Source organism: Nycticebus coucang, chromosome 18 (assembly GCF_027406575.1).
Source record: "Nycticebus coucang isolate mNycCou1 chromosome 18, mNycCou1.pri, whole genome shotgun sequence".
Lineage (NCBI taxonomy): Eukaryota > Metazoa > Chordata > Mammalia > Primates > Lorisidae > Nycticebus > Nycticebus coucang.
This window is the reverse complement of record NC_069797.1, coordinates 39,541,181-39,559,534: the sequence shown is the minus strand read 5'-3', so window position 1 is coordinate 39,559,534 and position 18,354 is coordinate 39,541,181. Positions and strand designations below refer to the sequence as shown.

The window sequence follows — 18,354 nt, the reverse complement described above, 5'->3', positions numbered from 1 at the left end:
GCAACCAAAAAATAGCTGGGCGTTGTGGCGGGCGCCTGTAGTCTCAGCTACTCGGGAGGCTGAGGCAGGAGAATGGCCTAAGCCCAGGAGTTGGAGGTTGCTGTGAGCCGTGTGACGCCACAGCACTCTACCGAGGGCAATAAAGTGAAAACTCTGTCTCTACAAAAAAAACTAAATAAATAAATAAAAAAGAAAAAAAAAGAAAAATGAAAAAAATTTCAATTTATGTTTATTTTTCCAAATGATCACGTTATTAGGACATAAATTCTTATGGAGTTACTGGGTTTAACTACTTAAACAGAAATATTAGGTATATCTTTTAGCCTAAGGGTGCTATGAAAAAACTACTGAGATGCTGAGGGTGCCAAAAGCCAAGAAAGTTTGAGAATCTTTAATGTAACCTATATGAAGAGAACTACAAAGCTTAAAAAAAAATACACTTGAATGAATGAAATACATACCGTGTTTCTTTTGAGGAAGAATTAATATTCCAAAGATGTCAGATCTTCCTAAGTCAATGTATTATATAAACGTAATTTGAATTAAAAATGTGGAGAGTTTTTGGTAATTAAAAATAATAAGTCATAAAAACATAAGCCTATATATAAAAAGGCAAAAATAGCCAATAAGTCTTGGGGGAAAGTTAAGAATGTGAGAAAATGTGCCCTCCTAGAATAGTTAAAAGTGTGGCATTAGTCCAAGGATAGAACAAAAAAACATAAAAGTATGAATCATTCAATAAATAGTATTAGAGCAATTAACATTCGGGAAAATACTTGCAGATAGATTATAAAAATGTTCAACTTCACTGGTAATCAAAAATACAAGTTAAAGTAACAATTGCTGTTCTTTATCCTATTTTATTAATTGACAATAATCAGTGTTGGCAAGGGTAAAGAAAAATCAAAGAGGAGAAAGAAATCTTATCACATACTGCTGACAGAAATGCAAATGTTGGGAGGCCAATGTGAAATTACTTTTTTAAAAAACCCTTAAGAATTGACTTTTTGGCCAGGTACAGTGGTTTACTTCTATAATCCCAGAACTTGGGATGTTGCTAGGAGATCAAGACTAGCCTGGGCAACATAGTAAGACCTCTATCTCTACACAAAATTAAAAAAAAAAAAGATCAGCTGGTGTGGTGGTGAGCAGCTCTAGCCCGAGCTACTTAGGAAGCTGAGGCAGGTGGATCACTTGAGCCCAATAGTTCAAGGGTGTAGTGATGTATGATTGTGTCACTGTGCTCCAGTAACCTAGAGAGACCCTATCTCTAATATAAACAAATAAATGTAAAAATTGACTTTTTGAACAGTTAATTCTATTTCTAGAATAGAAGCCAAAAAGAATAATCATAACTTTTTAATTCCAAAGAGTTTATGTGAAAGAATATTCAACCCGGGGACATAACAGTGACAAATTAGAAACAGTCTGAATATTCAAATATGATATATTCATTATGGTGAAATACTATCTAGCCAATAAATGTTATATTCTCAGATAATATTTTAAGAATTTAAGAAATTTCCTCCAAACTAGTTGAAAAGAAAAAATTATAAAAGAAAACTTATACATTATAATCCTGACTATATAGAAAAAAGGGTACATATGTGGGAAAAACAGTAAAAATATAACATAAATTCATAACTATAGCCTCCAGATAAGAGTGTGACTATTTTTTTTCTTCCTAATGTTTACATGTTTCAATTTTTCTAAAATGAATAAAGTTATAAATTTAAAAACCTCAATCAATAACAAGGTCCTTCAGTTAATAAGTAGCAGAGCAAAACATATGGATTATATAATCTTCAATGCTCTTCAAGGTTACTATCAGCAGTACAGCAAGGAAAAAATAACCACATTCCCCTTTCTTTAGTCACAGCCAAATTATTCTGACACCCATATACCCACCTGGATTCTCCTTCATCCTCCACGTGTTCACAATGGACAGAGTTAAGAGCACTTACTCTCTTATAATCTTGAGGGGTCAAATACAAATACTTGTATCCCTGTAAAGCACAAATAGTTTTTTTAAAGCTAATTATTTGCCATCTTGGAACTGCCACTTCACTTCTTAAACCAATGGAATGCTAGCATGGACAGTTTTCCTTTGAAAGATGGAAGTGCCTATTTTTTTGTCATCAACTATCCTTGAAAGAAAATACCTTATAGCTACAACTCTAAGTATATATTCCATTCATTTCCTTTTCAGCAGGGTTAAAGAGTCATTGTCTAATCTTTTTTTTTTTTTTTTTTGCAGTTTTTGGCCAGGGCTAGGTTTGAACCCGCCACCTCTGGCATATGGGGCTGGTGCCCTACTCCTACATATACGAGGAAGGGATAACTGTGAGAATGAGAAATCTAGGAGACTCAATAAGAAAATGAATCCAAAGTCTATGCAGTGCTAACAGTCAGTGAACAGTGAACTTGTACCTTTTGCTTTTTTCAATCCTAATTCCTATTTACATTCAAAAACTAAAACTAGAAGATGGCAGCCGAGTAATAGATTCTTTGCATCTGGGCACCATGAGTCTGGGGAGATAAGACTCCAGGCATCTCTGGCTGGTGGGATCTGCCTATAATCATCCCTTTGAGGACACACGGAGTCAGCGAGAGACTTCTGGACCCCAAGAGGAAGACAAAAACAGTGGAAAACTGGCACGGGAACTTAAAGAGCAAGAGAAAGTGAAAGGAAAATTAGGGCAAGGAAAGAGATAAAAGAAATCACTCATGAGGAAGAATCAGCAGAAAACTCCAGGCAACATGAAGAACCAGTCCAGAACAACCCCTCCAAGGGACCATGAGGTAGCTATTGCAGAGGATTCCACTAATAAAGAAATGTTAGGAATGACAGAAAGGGAATTTACAATACACATGATGAAAACAATGAAGGAAATGATGGAAACAATGAAGGAAACTGCTAATAAAGTGGAAAATAACCAAAAGGAAATCCAAAAACAGAATCAAATAAGAGATGAATGATATGAAGAATATAGAAAGGATATAGTAGAGCTGAAGTAACTGAAACAGTCAATTAGGGAACTTAAAGATGCAATGGAAAGTATCAGCAACAGGTTAGACCATGCAGAAGAAAGAATTTCAGAGGTAGAAGACAAAGTTCTTGAGATAACTCAGATAGTAAAAGAGGCAGAAAAGAAGAGAGAGAAAGCAGAACGTTCACTGTCAGAATTATGGGACCTTATGAAGCATTCCAACATACGAGTTATAGGAATCCCAGAAGGGGAAGAAGAATGCCCCAGAAGAATGGAAGCCATAGTAGAGAATATTGTAAAATAAAATTTCCCAAATAAAGATTCTGACACACTGCTTTCAGAGGGATATCGGACCCCAGGTCGCCTCAACTCTAACCGAGCCTCTCCAAGACACATTGTGATGAACCTGTCCAAAGTCAAGACAAAAGAAAAGATTCTGCAAGCTGCCAGAAGTAAGCACCAGTTGACCTACAGGGGCAAATCCATCAGAGTGACTGCAGACTTCTCTAATGAAACTTTCCAAGCAAGAAGACAATGGTCATCTACCTTTAATGTACTTAAACAGAACACTTTCCAGCCCAGAATTCTGTACCCTGCTAAACTAAGCTTTAAAATTGACGGAGAAATCAAATCATTTACGGATATACAAACATTGAGGAAATTCGCCACAACAAGACCAGCTCTACAGGAAATACTTCAACCTGTTCTGCACACTGACCACCACAATGGATTAGCAGCAAAGTAAGAACTCAGAAATTAAAGGACAGAACCTAACTTCCACATTGATGCAAAAGATAAAACTAAGCAATGGACTGTCACAAAATAAGATGAAAAGAATACTACCACACTTATCAATTATCTCAATAAATGTTAATGGCTTGAATTCCCCACTGAAGAGACATAGATTGGCTGACTGGATTAAAAAACACAAGCCATCCATTTGCTGTCTGCAAGAAACACACCTGGCTTAAAAGACAAATTAAAGCTCCGAGTCAAGGGTTGGAAGACAATTTTTCAGGCAAATGGAATTCAGAAGAAAAGAGGAGTTGCAATCTTATTTTCAGATACATGTGGATTTAAAGCAACTAAAGTCAAAGACAAAGATGGTCACTTTATATTGGTCAAGGGAAAAATACAACAAGAAGACGTTTCAATTCTAAATATTTATGCACCCAATTTAAATGCTCCCAGATTCTTGAAACAGACCTTACTCAGTTTGAGCAATATGATATCTGATAATACCATAATAACAGGAGACTTTAACACTCCTCTTACAGAGCTGGACAGATCCTCTAAACAGAAATTAAACAAAGATATAAGAGATTTAAATGAGACCCTAGAACAACTGTGCTTGATACACGCATATAGAACACTCCATCTCAAAGATAAAGAATACACATTCTTCTCATCACCCCATGGAACATTCTCCAAAATTGATCATATTCTGGGATATAAAACAAATATCAACAGAATCAAAAGAATTGAAATCTTACCTTGTATCTTCTCAGACCATTAGGCACTAAGGGTGGAACTCAACTCTAATAAAAACGTTCGACCCCACACAAAGACATGGAAACTAAACAATCTTCTGTTGAATAACAGATGGGTGCAAGAAGAAATAAAACAGGAAATTATTAACTTCCTTGAACATAACAACAAGGAAGACACAAGCTACCAAAACCTGTGGGATACTGCAAAAGCAGTTTTGAGAGGAAAATTTATCGCTTTAGATGCCTACATTCGAAAAACAGAAAGAGAGCGCATCAACAAACAAGCCATCTTATGGAGTTGGAAAAAGAAGAACAATCTAAGCCTAATGTCAGTAGAAGAAAAGAAATCTCCAAAATCAAATCAGAGATCAATGAAAATGAAAACAAAAGAATCATTCAGAAAATTAATGAAACAAGGAGTTGGTTTTTTGAAAAAATTAATAAAATGGTTTAATAGATAAACCATTGGCCAGACTAACGAGAAATAGAAAAAGAAAATCTCTAGTAACCTCAATCAGAAATGATAAAGGGGAAATAAGAACTGATCCCACAGAGATACAAGAGATCATCTCTGAATACTACCAGAAACTCTATGCCCAGAAATTTGACAATGTGAAAGAAATGGATCAATATTTGGAATCACACCCTCTCCCTAGACTCAGCCAGGAAGAAATAGAGCTCCTGAACAGACCAATTTCAAGCACTGAGATCAAAGAAACAATAAAAAATCTTCCAACTAAAAGATGCCCTGATTCAGATGGCTTCACACCAGAATTCTATCAAACCTTCAAGGAAGAGCTTATTCCTGTACTGCAGAAATTATTCCAAAAAATTGAGGAAGAAGGAATCTTCCCCAACACATTCTATGAAGCAAACATCACCCTGATACCAAAACCAGGAAAAGACCCAACCAAGGAGGAGAATTTCAGACCAATCTCACTCATGAATATAGATGCAAAAATTCTCAACAAAATCCTAGCCAATAGATTACAGCTTATCATCAAAAAGTCATACATCATGATCAAGTAGGTTTCATCCCAGGGATGCAAGGCTGGTTTAACATATGCAAGTCCATAAATGTTATCCACCATATTAACAGAGGCAAAAATAAAGATCATATGATCCTCTCAATAGATGCAGAAAAAGTATTTGATAAAATCCAGCATCCTTTTCTAATTAGAACACTGAAGAGTATAGGCATAGGTGGCACATTTCTAAAACTGATTGAAGCTATCTATGACAAACCCACAGCTAATACTTTACTAAATGGAGTAAAACTGAAAGCTTTTCCTCTTAAAACTGGAACCAGACAAGGTTGTCCTCTGTCACCTTTACTATTCAACGTAGTGCTGGAAGTTCTAGCCAATACAATTAGGCAAGACAAGGAAATAAAGGGAATCCAAATGGGACCAGAGGAGGTCAAACTCTCCCTCTTTGCTGATGACATGATCTTCTACTTAGAGAACCCCAAAGACTCAACCACAAGACTCCTAGAAGTCATCAAAAAATACAGTAATGTTTCAGGATATAAAATCAATGTCCACAAGTCAGTAGCCTTTGTATACACCAGTAACAGTGAAGATGAGAAGCTAATTAAGGACACAACTCCCTTCACCATAGTTTCAAAGAAAATGAAATACCTAGGAATACACCTAACGAAGGAGGTGAAGGACCTCTATAAAGAAAATTATGAAATCCTCAGAAAGGAAATAGCAGAGGATTTTAACAAATGGAAGAACACACCATGCTCATGGATGGGCAGAATCAACATTGTTAAAATGTCTATACTTCCCAAAGCAATCTACCTATTCAATGCCATTCCTATCAAAATACTAACATCGTACTTTCAAGATTTGGAAAAAATGATTCTGTGTTGTGTATGGAACCAGAAAAAACCCCGTATAGCTAAGGCAGTTCTTAGTAATAAAAATAAAGCTGGGGACATCAGCATACCAGATTTTAGTCTGTACTATAAAGCCATAGTGGTCAAGACAGCATGGTACTGGCACAAAAATAGAGACATAGACACTTGGAATCGAATAGAAAACCAAGAAATGAAACTAACATCTTACAACCACCTAATCTTCGATAAACCAAACAAGAACATACCTTGGGGGAAAGATTCCCTATTGAAGAAATGGTGTTGGGAGAACTGGATATCCACATGTAGAAGACTGAAACTGGACCCACACCTTTCCCCACTCACAAAAATTGATTCAAGATGGATAAAGGACTTAAATTTAAGGCATGAAACAATAAAAATCCTCAAAGAAAGCATAGGAAAAACATGGAAGATATTGGCCTGGGGAAAGACTTCATGAAGAAGACTGCCATGGCAATTGCAACAACAACAAAAATAAACAAATGGGACTTCATTAAACTGAAAAGCTTCTGTACAGCCAAGGAGACAACAACCAAAGCAAAAAGACGACCTACACAATGGGAAAGGATATTTGCATATTTTGAATCAGACAAAAGCTTGATAACAAGGATCTATAGAGAACTCAAATTAATCCACATGAAAAAAGCCAACAATCCCATATATCAATGGGCAAGAGAGATGAATAGAACCTTCTCTAAAGACAGACAGACAAATGGCTAACAAACACATGAAAAAATGTTCATCATCTCTATATATTAGAGAAATGCAAATCAAAACAACCCTGAGATATCATCTAACCTTGGTGAGAATGGCCCCCATCACAAAATCTCAAAACTGCAGATGCTGGCGTGGATGTGGAGAGAAGGGAACACTTTTACACTGCTGGTGGGACTGCAAACTAGTACATCCTTTCTGGAAGGAAGTATGGAGAAACCTCAAAGCACTCAAGCTAGACCTCCCATTTGATCCTGCAATCCCATTACTGGGCATCTACCCAGAAGGAAAAAAATCCTTTTATCATAAGGACACTTGTACTAGACTGTTTATTGCAGCTCAATTTATAATCGCCAAAATGTGGAAACAGCCTAAATGCCCACCAACCCAGGAATGGATTAACAAGCTGTGGTATATGTATACCATGGAATACTATTCAGCCATTAAAAAAATGGAGACTTTACAGGCGGCGCCTGTGGCTCAAGGAGTAGGGCGCTGGTCCCATATGCCGGAGGTGGCGGGTTCAAACCCAGCCCCGGCCAAAAACCACAAAATAAAAAAAAATGGAGACTTTACATCCTTCGTATTAACCTGGATGGAAGTGGAAGACATTATTCTTAGTAAAGCATCACAAGAATGGAGAAGCATGAATCCTATGTACTCAATTTTGATATGAGGACAATTAATGACAATTAAGGTTATGGGGGGGGGAGCAGAAAGAGGGACAGAGGGAGGGGGGTGGGGCCTTGGTGTGTGTCACACTTTATGGGGGCAAGACATAATTGCAAGAGGGACTTTACCTAACAATTGCAATCAGTGTAACCTGGCTTATTGTACCCCCAACAATAAAAAAAAAAAAAAAATGCAATCAGTGTAACCTGGCTTATTGTACCCTCCATGAATCCCCAACAATAAAAAAAGGAAAACAAAATAATATAAAGAGAATATAAAAACAAAACAAAAACTAACATTTCATAATTGCTCTATTTGTATATATATACATATACACACTCACAAAAAGTTACCTAGTGCATGTATTTAACTTAAGTGAATTAGTCACTCTGCCAAAAAAAAAGTAAACAGAGGAAAACATTTTAAATACTATGAGAAATTATGCCCATCATTTGACTTGATGAACTTATGTCCCACAGTAAGCATGACATGGAAGACATGAATCTGCAACTGGTCTTGCACAACTTGTGATGACACTGCCTTGTAGCACTGACTGTCCTTAGTATGTCACCGCACATTTACTGAGTGCCTATTATGTGCAGGGCACTGTTCTACTCACAAGAAAAACAGGAATGAACAAACTGGACAAGAATTCCTGCCCTTAAAGAACTTACCTTCTAGTGGGAAAGTCAGAAAATACACAAAATAAATAGGTAAAATGTATAATGTTAAAGGGAATAATGTTTAACAAAAAAACTAAATAGCCAGGTGCAGTGGCACATGCCTGCAGTCACACTGACTCTGGAGGCTGAGGTGGGAGGATTGCATGAGCCCAGGGGTTTGAGGCCAGCCCAGGTGACATAGCAAGACCCTATCTGTTTAAAAATAAAATAAAGAGAAGGGAGATAGGAGAACTGAACTTTTAGAAAGAATAGCCAGGGAAGGGCTCAATGAAAAGTATCATTTGAATAAAGACCTGAAGGAGCTAAGGAAATGAGACATAAGGATATCTATCGGAGAGGAAAGCATTCCAGGTAGAAGGAATAGCAAGTGCACTGGGGCATGGGCATGTCTAACAAGTGTAAAAGCAAAGAGGCTGGGAAAGCCAGCATGCAGAATGGTGGGGGAAGAAGGATGCAGCCAGAGATGGGGGCAGAGAGGTATTGGAAAGCCAATCCATACAAGACTTTATAGATAACTACATGGTCTTTGACTTTTCCTTGAATGAGTTGGTAAGTCATTAAAGGGTTTTAATCAGAGAAAAGGCTTTGAGCTGTGATCTGATTTATATTTTAACTGGGTCACTCCGCTGTCTGTAGAGAACAGACTTCGGTGCGGCAAGGGACAAAGCCAGAAGCAGGAAGTACAGATATTGAATTTGGATATATGAATTTGATGTCCAGGAGTACAATATAAATTTAGAAGTTTATCAGCTAATACATGGAATTTAAGCTTTAAGATTAGATGCGATCACCAAGGGAAAGGTATAATAGTAAAAGAAGAGAGATCTGGGGACCAAGCTCTTGAAATACTTTCTACCCCACTTTCCATGTTGGCTATCCTTCCAACCATCAGGTGAGAGGGTACTGGATTCTGGTGAGTCCAGAACTTCATGGTCCTGACATTTGTCTCCATTCACGTTTTCTTTTTTTTTTTTAATTTAAAAAATTTGAGGTAAAATTTTTATGACATAAAATTCACTATTTTAAAATGTATTACCCTGGGGGGCAGCGCCGGTGGCTCAGTGAGTAGGGTGCCAGCCCCATATACCTGGAGTGGCAGGTTTGAACCCGGCCCTGGCCAAACTGCAACAACAATAAAAAAAAAAAAAAAATGACTCCAATTGTTGTATACAAGTTCTGACAATTAAGTTCATGAACTAGCCACTGTGTGCTTACGTTGGCAGCACTTTATAAAACAACTCAATAAGGGTTCATAACTTTGGTATATCAGTGTCTCTTAGTTGTGTGCAGGTCAACACGAGGGGGTGTCCTGCTGAGTGACGTTCATTATTATTGTGTGTGTGTGTGGTTTTTTTTTTTTGAGACAGAGACTTGCTTGGTCACCCTGGGTAGAATGCCATGGCATCACCATACCTCACAGCAACCTCAAACTCCTGGGCTCTAGCAATCCTCTTGCCTCAGCCTCCTGAGTAGCTGAGACTACAGGTGTGTGCCACTATGCCCAGCTAGGTGTTTTTTTTTCCCTATATTTAGTAGAGATAGGGTCTCCAACAGGGTCTCACTCTTGGTCCAGCTAGTCTTGAACTCCTGAGCTCAAGCAATCCATCTGCCTCCAACTCCCAGACTGCTTAGATTATAGGAATGAGCCACCACACCTGGTCTGTTTTTGTGTGCCATCATTAGAATGACAGAGGTTGAATTAGAGCAATGAACAAACATTAAATTTCTTGTTAAACTTAGCAAAAGTGAAAGTGAAATCAGGGACTTGTTAATCCAAGTTTATGGGGATAGTGCCACGAAGAAAACTGCAGTGTACAAATGGATTAACCATTGTGAAGAGAGAAAGCATCGCTGGTGAAGAGTGGTCAGGACAGCCAGTAACAACAGAACTGATGAGAATGTAGCAAAAATCTGTCAAATTGTATGTAAAAATCATCAGCTGACTGTGAGATGCACAGCATACCCAATAAATATCAATAGAGAAATAGGAAAATCTTACCTGAAAATCTTGGCAAGAAAAAGGTATGTGCAAAAATGGTCCTAACGGAGCTCACTGATGAACAAAAGCAAAGGCAAGCTGAAGTTTGTCAAGATCTTTTGGAGAGGCAAGACAATGTTTTGGGCTGTTGCACATTTTTGTGTTATCACTGGTGATGAAACATGGGTGTACCAATACAACCCTCAAACAAAGCATCAAAATGCACACTGGAAGTCAGCCAGTTCTCCATGACCACAAAACTTCCGTTGGTCCAAACAAGAATCAAAACAATGTGGTTACCCTTTTTTTTTTTATATTAGAGGGATTGCTCATTATGAATTTGTGGCAACTGGACAAACAGATAACCAAGTTTACTATTTGGAAATGCTAAAAGACTGCATGAAAAAGTTAAATGAAAATGACCTGAAATTTCTGCCAACAATTCATGGCTCTTGCATCATGACAATGCACTAGCTTACACAGTACTGTCTGTGAGGGAGTTTTTAGCTCACGTACAAATAACTATATTGGAACATCCTCCCTACTCACTTGATCTGGCCCCCCAATGACTTTTTTCTTTACCCAAAGGTAAAGGAAATATCACTGAAAGGAAGACATTTTGATGACATTCAGGACATGATGGCCATTACAGAAAAAGAGTTCCAAAATTGCCTTCAAAGTGGACTAGGCACTGTCATCAGTACACAGCTTGCCAAGGAGAGTACTTTGAAGTTGACCATAGTTATATTCAGCCATGAAGTAGGTAGCACTTTTTCTATGATGAACCCTTTTTCTAATTGTCCAACCTCAAGTTGTAGAGTACAACTATCACTACTAATTCTAAAACACTTCCATCACCCCAGAAAGAACCCTGCACTTGCTAATGTTCACTATCGATTCCTAAACATTTTTTAAATGAACTTCATTGACATAAAATTTACAGGTCATAAAATTCATTAATTCTAAGTGTTATAATTTGATGAGCACTGACAATTGTATACACTTGTGTAACCACTGCCACAATAAAAATTTAGATGGTTTCCATCATCCCCTAAAACACTCACACTGAAAGGCAGCAAAGAAAACAGAAAGAGGAGTCAGGAATGTAGAAAGATAAAAAAGAGATTCTGGGGTCTTGGAAGCCAACAAAAGAAAAGTATTTCAAGGATGAAGGAGTGATCAACTGTGTCAAATACTAATGAATCATCAAATAACCAAGATGAAAACTGGGAAATCACCATAGAATCTATCAGTATAAAATCACTGGTGACCTTGACAAACCCACTTACGGTAGAATGGTAAGAGTACAAGCTTAAATGAAGTGGATTTGAGAGAAAATGGAAGAGCATCTGGAGACAAGAATAGACAACTTTTTAAAGAAAGTTTTGCTGTAAAGGGAAGGAGAAAATGGGGTAGAGATATGACTGGAAGGGTGTTTGTCTACTTCAGAGTAGATTCATTAGAGTGGGAAAAAGTAATGATGTAAGAAAAAGTGGGAAGGCTGAGGCCTATAATCTTAGCACTTTGGGAAGCCGAAGAGGGAGGATCACTTGAGCCTAGGAATTTGAGACCAGCCTGAGCAAGAGTGTGACCCGTCTCTCCAAGAAAAAAAAAAAAAAAGAAAAGAAAAATAGTCAGGTGTGGTGGCAAGCACTTGTATTCCCAGTTACTCAGGAGACTGAGGCAGGAAGTTCACTTGAGCCCAGGAGTTTGAAGTTGCATTGAGCTATGGTGATGTCACTGCACTCTTCCCTAGGTATAGAGTGAGACCAAAGGGGGGTGGAGAAAGAGCAGGAAGAAGCTGGCAATAAGGGAGAAGAATAGTAGAAAAGAAGAGGTGTATGTCTTAGAAGCAGGAACATTCAAAGTACAGGGAAAAAGGTGGAAAGTAAGGGCACAGATGAAGATACATAGGAGTTGTGGAAAGTCTCTCTGTTTCTGTTTTCTCAGTGAATTGGAAGGTGAGGTCTGATAAAAGCTAAAAGTGAGGGTTGGGGAAGAGGATGTTGGAGGTTTAGAGAAAGAGATGTAAAACCACCAGCTAGGAGTTTGGTCAACTTGAATTTAAAGTAAGATCACTCAATAGCACTGTGCTTTTTCCCAATGTACAGCTGTGCAGGTACAGGCATGGGAGTAGATGGGGAGAGTTGGGTTTTAACAATTTTGTAAGGCACAGAGCAAGCAGAATGAAGAAAGAAGCCAAAAAAGTTGAAGGTAAAGGAAAGATCATGGTTACAATCCGATTATAATGACTAACCTATGATTGACCTTGGGATTTAAGATAGATAACCTGTTTCCCGAAAATAAAACAGTGTCTTATTTTAAGGTGTGCTCCCAAAGATGCACTAGGTCTTATTTTCAGGGGATGTCTTATTTTCGGGGAAACAGGGTAGGAATAAGATGAGGGTATAAGGAAGGAGTGAACAGAAGAAAGGTGTCAGGATCAACAGTTGTATGTTCTGGTGAATGCAAAGGATTGTTAGACTTGAAGCACTAGAGAGAGTGAGCTGGAAAGACAGGATGGAGGGGATCACAAAGAAAGGGATGCTTGAAATTGAGATTATTGGGAATGGGAAGCTGAGTTAGTGTAGAGGATAGGACCATTAGAGAAGAGGAAGGCAAGGATCCAAGAAGCCAGATTATGGGAAAGATCATCTGTGTGGATACAGCAAACAGCAAGAACTACCACATGACTAATAGTATTGGGGAGTATAGCTCTTATCAGACCTCACCTTCCAATTGACTGAGAAAACAGAAACAGAGATTTTCCACAACTCCCACATATCTTCATCTGTGCCCTTACTTTCCACCTTTTCCCTTATACTTTGAATGTTCCTGCTTCTAAGACTTACCCCTCTTTTCAACAATATGCCAGGAATTACAAGATGCAAAGAATGACAGGGAGCGACCAAAATCCTGGGAAACATTGCAGTAAAGAGAAGTGATGGGATAGCACAGTTTGAGGAGACATTCAAAGATGGGATTTTTTTTCAGGGAGAAGGGAAAAGAAAGGACCTGGAAGTAACAATGAGGATCAAGAAAAAAGTATTTCCCTTCTGGGATCAGTAGTACAAAGTAAAGACAGAAATCAGTTGGTACCTAAGAAGATTTTTTTTTTTTTGACATTTTGTTTTTTATTTATTTATTTTTTATTAAATCATAGCTGTGTACATTAGTATGATCATGGGGCACCATACACTTGGTTCACAGATCGTTTGACACATTTTCATCACACTAGCGAAGAAAAAGTACCCAATGTACTCGCCCTTATTATGAAACTAATGTAGGTACCTAAGAAGATTATAGGGGAAGCAATGTCTTTAGGTGAGAAAGGTTTCAAGTACAGCAAGTAGGCTGGAGCAGAACCTGAGGATTTAAGTGATTTTGCTGAGGACTGACTAAGTCCTGGAAGCCACAGTGAATAGTTTAAAGACATATATTTTTGGTTTAGCATGTCTCAGGTTAAATGCATACCTACTATTTCATCTAGAGTTCATCCAAAAGAAAGAGCAATCTGTCTTAAAGCTGGAGGAAAAACCAGGTGAACATAATTAGATTCAATTTGTCTCTAATACGATGTACGGAATTTTCATAAATATAATCATTTTGTTTATATTTAATTTTTAGTCTAAGTGGTGACTTTTGAACTTAAGCCTCTACCTTTTCCGCATTCTTTCTACATGAACACAAACACACACATACAACCATATAGAATCTTGAAGTATTACTGTTTCTTACTCTGTACCTTGTAAGGATCCTCAGGATCTACCCAGGCCACATGAAACATATGACGAATTTCTTCCGCCAGGCCAATTCTTGCTCCACTGTTGGCTGCTACATAAATACGTGGAATACCCTCTGCCCTGGCAAGTTCAGAAGCTCTGAGAAATAACAAATCCTCTTGAGGCCCAAAGGACCCAATACGGTATGTGATGTCATTGCCAATAACAATGATATCCCGGCCTTCTGGATATTCAGGACTTTTCAGGGTCATTTTCCAAGCTACCATGCCAATCTGCAAAGGCATAAACAAACAAATCAATGAATACAAGTTTCTTACATGCAGACTTTTTTCAGGTTCCTAGAAGGTACCAGAATATACCTAAACACAACCTTGATGTAAAGATATGTATTGCTAACAAGTCAAGGCCCCTATGGGAAACTAGAACAAACATTCTAGTATATTGCTCTAGATTGTGCTGAGAACTTCCGTTTATTATGCATCCCAGGGCTTTCTCAATTCTTTCTTTGGGCCTGCTCAAAGAAGATAGAAAAACCAAAGTCTAAATGCACTCAAGATACATGTGGAAGAATGCCAAGACACTGGTGATTAAATCCAGAATTCTCATTTTACTTCCCTACATATGAAGACACTATTTCCATCTTTTTAAAGATTTGTTCCAAGAAACCTTCAGCATACAAAGGAGCAGGAAGAAGATCATTTCTCACAAATATATACTTTTTGTTATCCAGGGTCCTTTTACTGTCCTCTAACATTTGCTAGGAATAAAAGAAACACTCTTTACTGGCTTGCTTCAGGTATCTCCCATTTCTGCAAGAATTTACTATTGCTCAACACTGCATCCTTGTGAGCATCTTTCTCTGCTTTCTTCCAGCACAGAAAACCAAAGGATGCAAAGAACTAATCTCTTGCTGCACTATGATATATGTAAATCTCTGGTCTCTGTTCAGCATCATCTGACCAGCCACACGAGTAAATGATATTGACTTAAAATGCAGAAATGTCTCTTTCCAAAACCTCACAGTCCTGCCCTGTTTTAATCCCCTTCTATATAAGAACCAGTCAATCCTTCTACTTGTTTATTTGCGAGTTCCATTTATTTTCTATTCACTCATATCCCAGTTACAGCTGCAGTTTTTCATGTCTGCCTGTCTGTTTCCCCCATACCTGGATAAGTAATGTTTTCCATTCTTTTTCTCTCTTTCTTTCCATCTCTAGCCCCTTCCCTGCCCCCACCACTTGCCCCCAAACACAAAGCCTACCAGATGAGCATTTTGGGTCTGCCTAATGGACCTCAGCCACATCTGCAGCCTTGGTCCCTCATCCTCAGGCTGTTGCATATCACCTCATTGGGGAGCTGGCCTTCAAGAAGGGCCATTAACAGATGTAAATAGCAGCATCCCTGGAAAGCCACATGCATCACCCAGGCTCAGCCGGGCCAATGATCATAAGCTCTGAGTACACATTCCTCAATCCAATTGCACATCCACGGTAATCAGGCAGGGTGAAGCTTTCCACACAGCTATTTGTGATTCTCAGCATTAAGATTTTATATATATAAAATGAAACACCCACAGATAAATATAAGCGATTGGCCAAATACAAATCAAAATGGATATAATACACACAAAAATATAGTTACCTTCTAAAATCAGGTATTACTCTGTCTGCTCATTAAAGACAAAGAAAAAAAGGAGAAGTAGATCATCCAAAAAATAGCACAGAGAAACTCCCCATGTCAGAATAATTTTAAGTTGTTTGGTGTTTAAGAAGCTAGTTAATATAAAGCCTATATGTGGAGAAATTCTTTATCCATCCTCTCATGTGCCCCTCTAACCCCCAATCTCTTTTGTTTTCAGGAAGGAAAAGCTATCTCCTGTCTCTACTTTCCTCCAAATGCAATTCTTGTTAGGAAGATTGAGTTTTACATCAAATTTTAGAACATATTAACTTTAGCCACCTAGGCCAGAAGCAGCTGAGATACAAGCCTCTAGAATCTACTTCAGCATTTACATGCTAATGTAAACATTGTGACTATCTATATGGCACTGGGCAGGCAAATAATACTCTTAACTTTCATTAGTACCTGGGGACTGTAACTCTGTCACTTGGGCAGTCAGTTCAGCAATTGGCTAGGTCATTATGCTTGCAATATTGACTTCCAATTAGGTGTCAACACAGCAGCACCAAGAACACACTACTCTTTATCAATGTCTTTCCTAAGTGTGTTCTCCATTGACTGCCCCCTCCCACCTTAAAGAGTACCAACAGAGAATGCAGAGCCAGTCTTAGTACAGCAAGATTCCTGTATTCAAAATATTCAGTTGTGAATTAGCACAATGGATAAACATCTATAAAAGCATCTGTTGCTTGATATAACTAAAATTTAGATTTCACTGCTAATCAAAGGATATGGCATATAATGGTGAACATAGCCTGTGAGGTCCATCAAACTTATCTCCAAATCCAGGCTCTATCATTTAGCAATTGTGTGATCTTGGGAAAATTATTTCACTGTACTGAGCTCCGATGTTCCTACATACAAAATTGAGAAAATAATACCTATGTGCTTGAAAAACAAACTATTGGGCCGAGAGTGGTGGCTTACGCCTGTAATCCTAGCACTCTGGGAAGCCAAGGCGGGTGGGCTGCCTGAGCAAGTGTGAGACCCCATCTATAAAAAAAGCCCAGGCGTTGTGGCAGGTGCCTGTAGTCCCACCTACTTGGGAAGCTGAGACAAGAGAATCGCTTGAGCCCAACAGTCTGAGGTTGCTGTGAGCTATGATGCCACAGCACTCTACTGAGGGTGACAAAGTGAGACTCTGTCTCAAAAAAAAGAAAGAAAGAAAAACTATTGGAAGCAGAAGTCTATTATATTAACTTTAACATAGACATAAAAAGTTTAGCCCCCACCAAACTGCAACAAAAAAATAGCCGGGCGTTGTGGTGGGCGCCTGTAGTCTCAGCTGCTTGGGAGGCTGAGGCAAGAGAATAGCGTAAGCCCAAGAGTTAGAGGTTGCTGTGAGCCATGTGATGTCACGGCACTCTACCTGAGGGTGGTACAGTGAGACTCTGTCTCTACAAAAAAAAAAAAAAAAGTTTGTCCTTTTCTCTCCTCTCAACCTGTCCAAATCTTACCCATTTCAAAAGGTTCATTCAAATTTCATTTCCTCGGTAAAACTCCTCCAGACTAAAGCAAACCCTCTCTTTTCTGGTAGTCTACTAAGACCTTGGGTAGAGAATCCATTTGAAAATTAATCATACACCGTCTAGGACTGTTTTTAGCTTACCATCCTGAACCATTATATCATCTCCTCTTGTGCCTTGCAGGATCCCTACATATAGTAATATACATAGATAGTAATATATAGGTAGTAATAAATACTTGCTAGTTCCAGTCATTTCATTTTCAAAAATAATACTTGGAAAATAGTCGACACCAAGGGCTTAGAACTTATATTTAGGGATTATAGAATAAGAGTCCTAAATATCATCAAACTACTTTATTTTTAAAAATAACAATAAAAGCTAAATGAACTGAACAGTTATTACATGCTGTATTGTACTAAAAGTTGACAAATATTGATACTGCTCAAGAGTTTAAGCTGGGGAATCAAGTTATCTTGGTTCAAATCTTAGTTTTAGACTAGCTGTACAACTTCAGACACTTAACCTCTTAGAGCCTCACTTCTTCCTTTAAAAAAATGAGGGAACTAGCACCTCTCTGGAAGGACTATTGTAAGGAACACCATGTTAAACTGATACGGAGCTTGGCATATAAAACCCTCAAACAGTAGCTGCTATTAACTCAGAGGAGCTATTATGATTGCCATGAGAAAACTGAGGCCCAGAAAAATTAAGTAACTTGTTCTTATAGTTAATGTAAATTGTTTATTCTCTAAAATAAGGTTCACACAAAAAGAAATTGTATTTCCGTTACTAGAGAAATTCAGGAAGTATGTTCCAGGTTAGCGGCACTGCCTTTAGCTGAGTACAATATGGAAGACGAACATCCATTATAACATGAACACAAATGTCATTGACCCCTAAGTGCTATGTGGTATCTTGTGCTGGATCTTGGAACATAAAACAGACATTCATAGAAAAAATGGTGAAATCCAAAAGATGTCTGTAATTGTATCAATGATGATATCTTAATTTTTCCTAATTATACCATGGTTGCATAAGATGTTAACATTAAGA

At 38.1% G+C, this 18,354-nt stretch overlaps 1 protein-coding gene across 9 annotated transcripts in view; it reads right to left on the bottom strand.

The window, feature by feature from the left end:
- ACACA (acetyl-CoA carboxylase alpha) overlaps positions 1-18,354 on the bottom strand; it is a 338,844-nt gene that overhangs the window by 68,925 nt on the left and 251,565 nt on the right. For all 9 annotated transcript variants that reach the window (XM_053570250.1, XM_053570252.1, XM_053570251.1 and 6 more), the window contains 2 exons: positions 14,155-14,424; positions 1,909-2,006 (listed from right to left, as the gene is read on the bottom strand). In XM_053570250.1, coding sequence (XP_053426225.1) covers positions 1,909-2,006; positions 14,155-14,424 — 368 coding nt within the window. The remainder of the gene's footprint in view (positions 1-1,908; positions 2,007-14,154; positions 14,425-18,354) is intronic.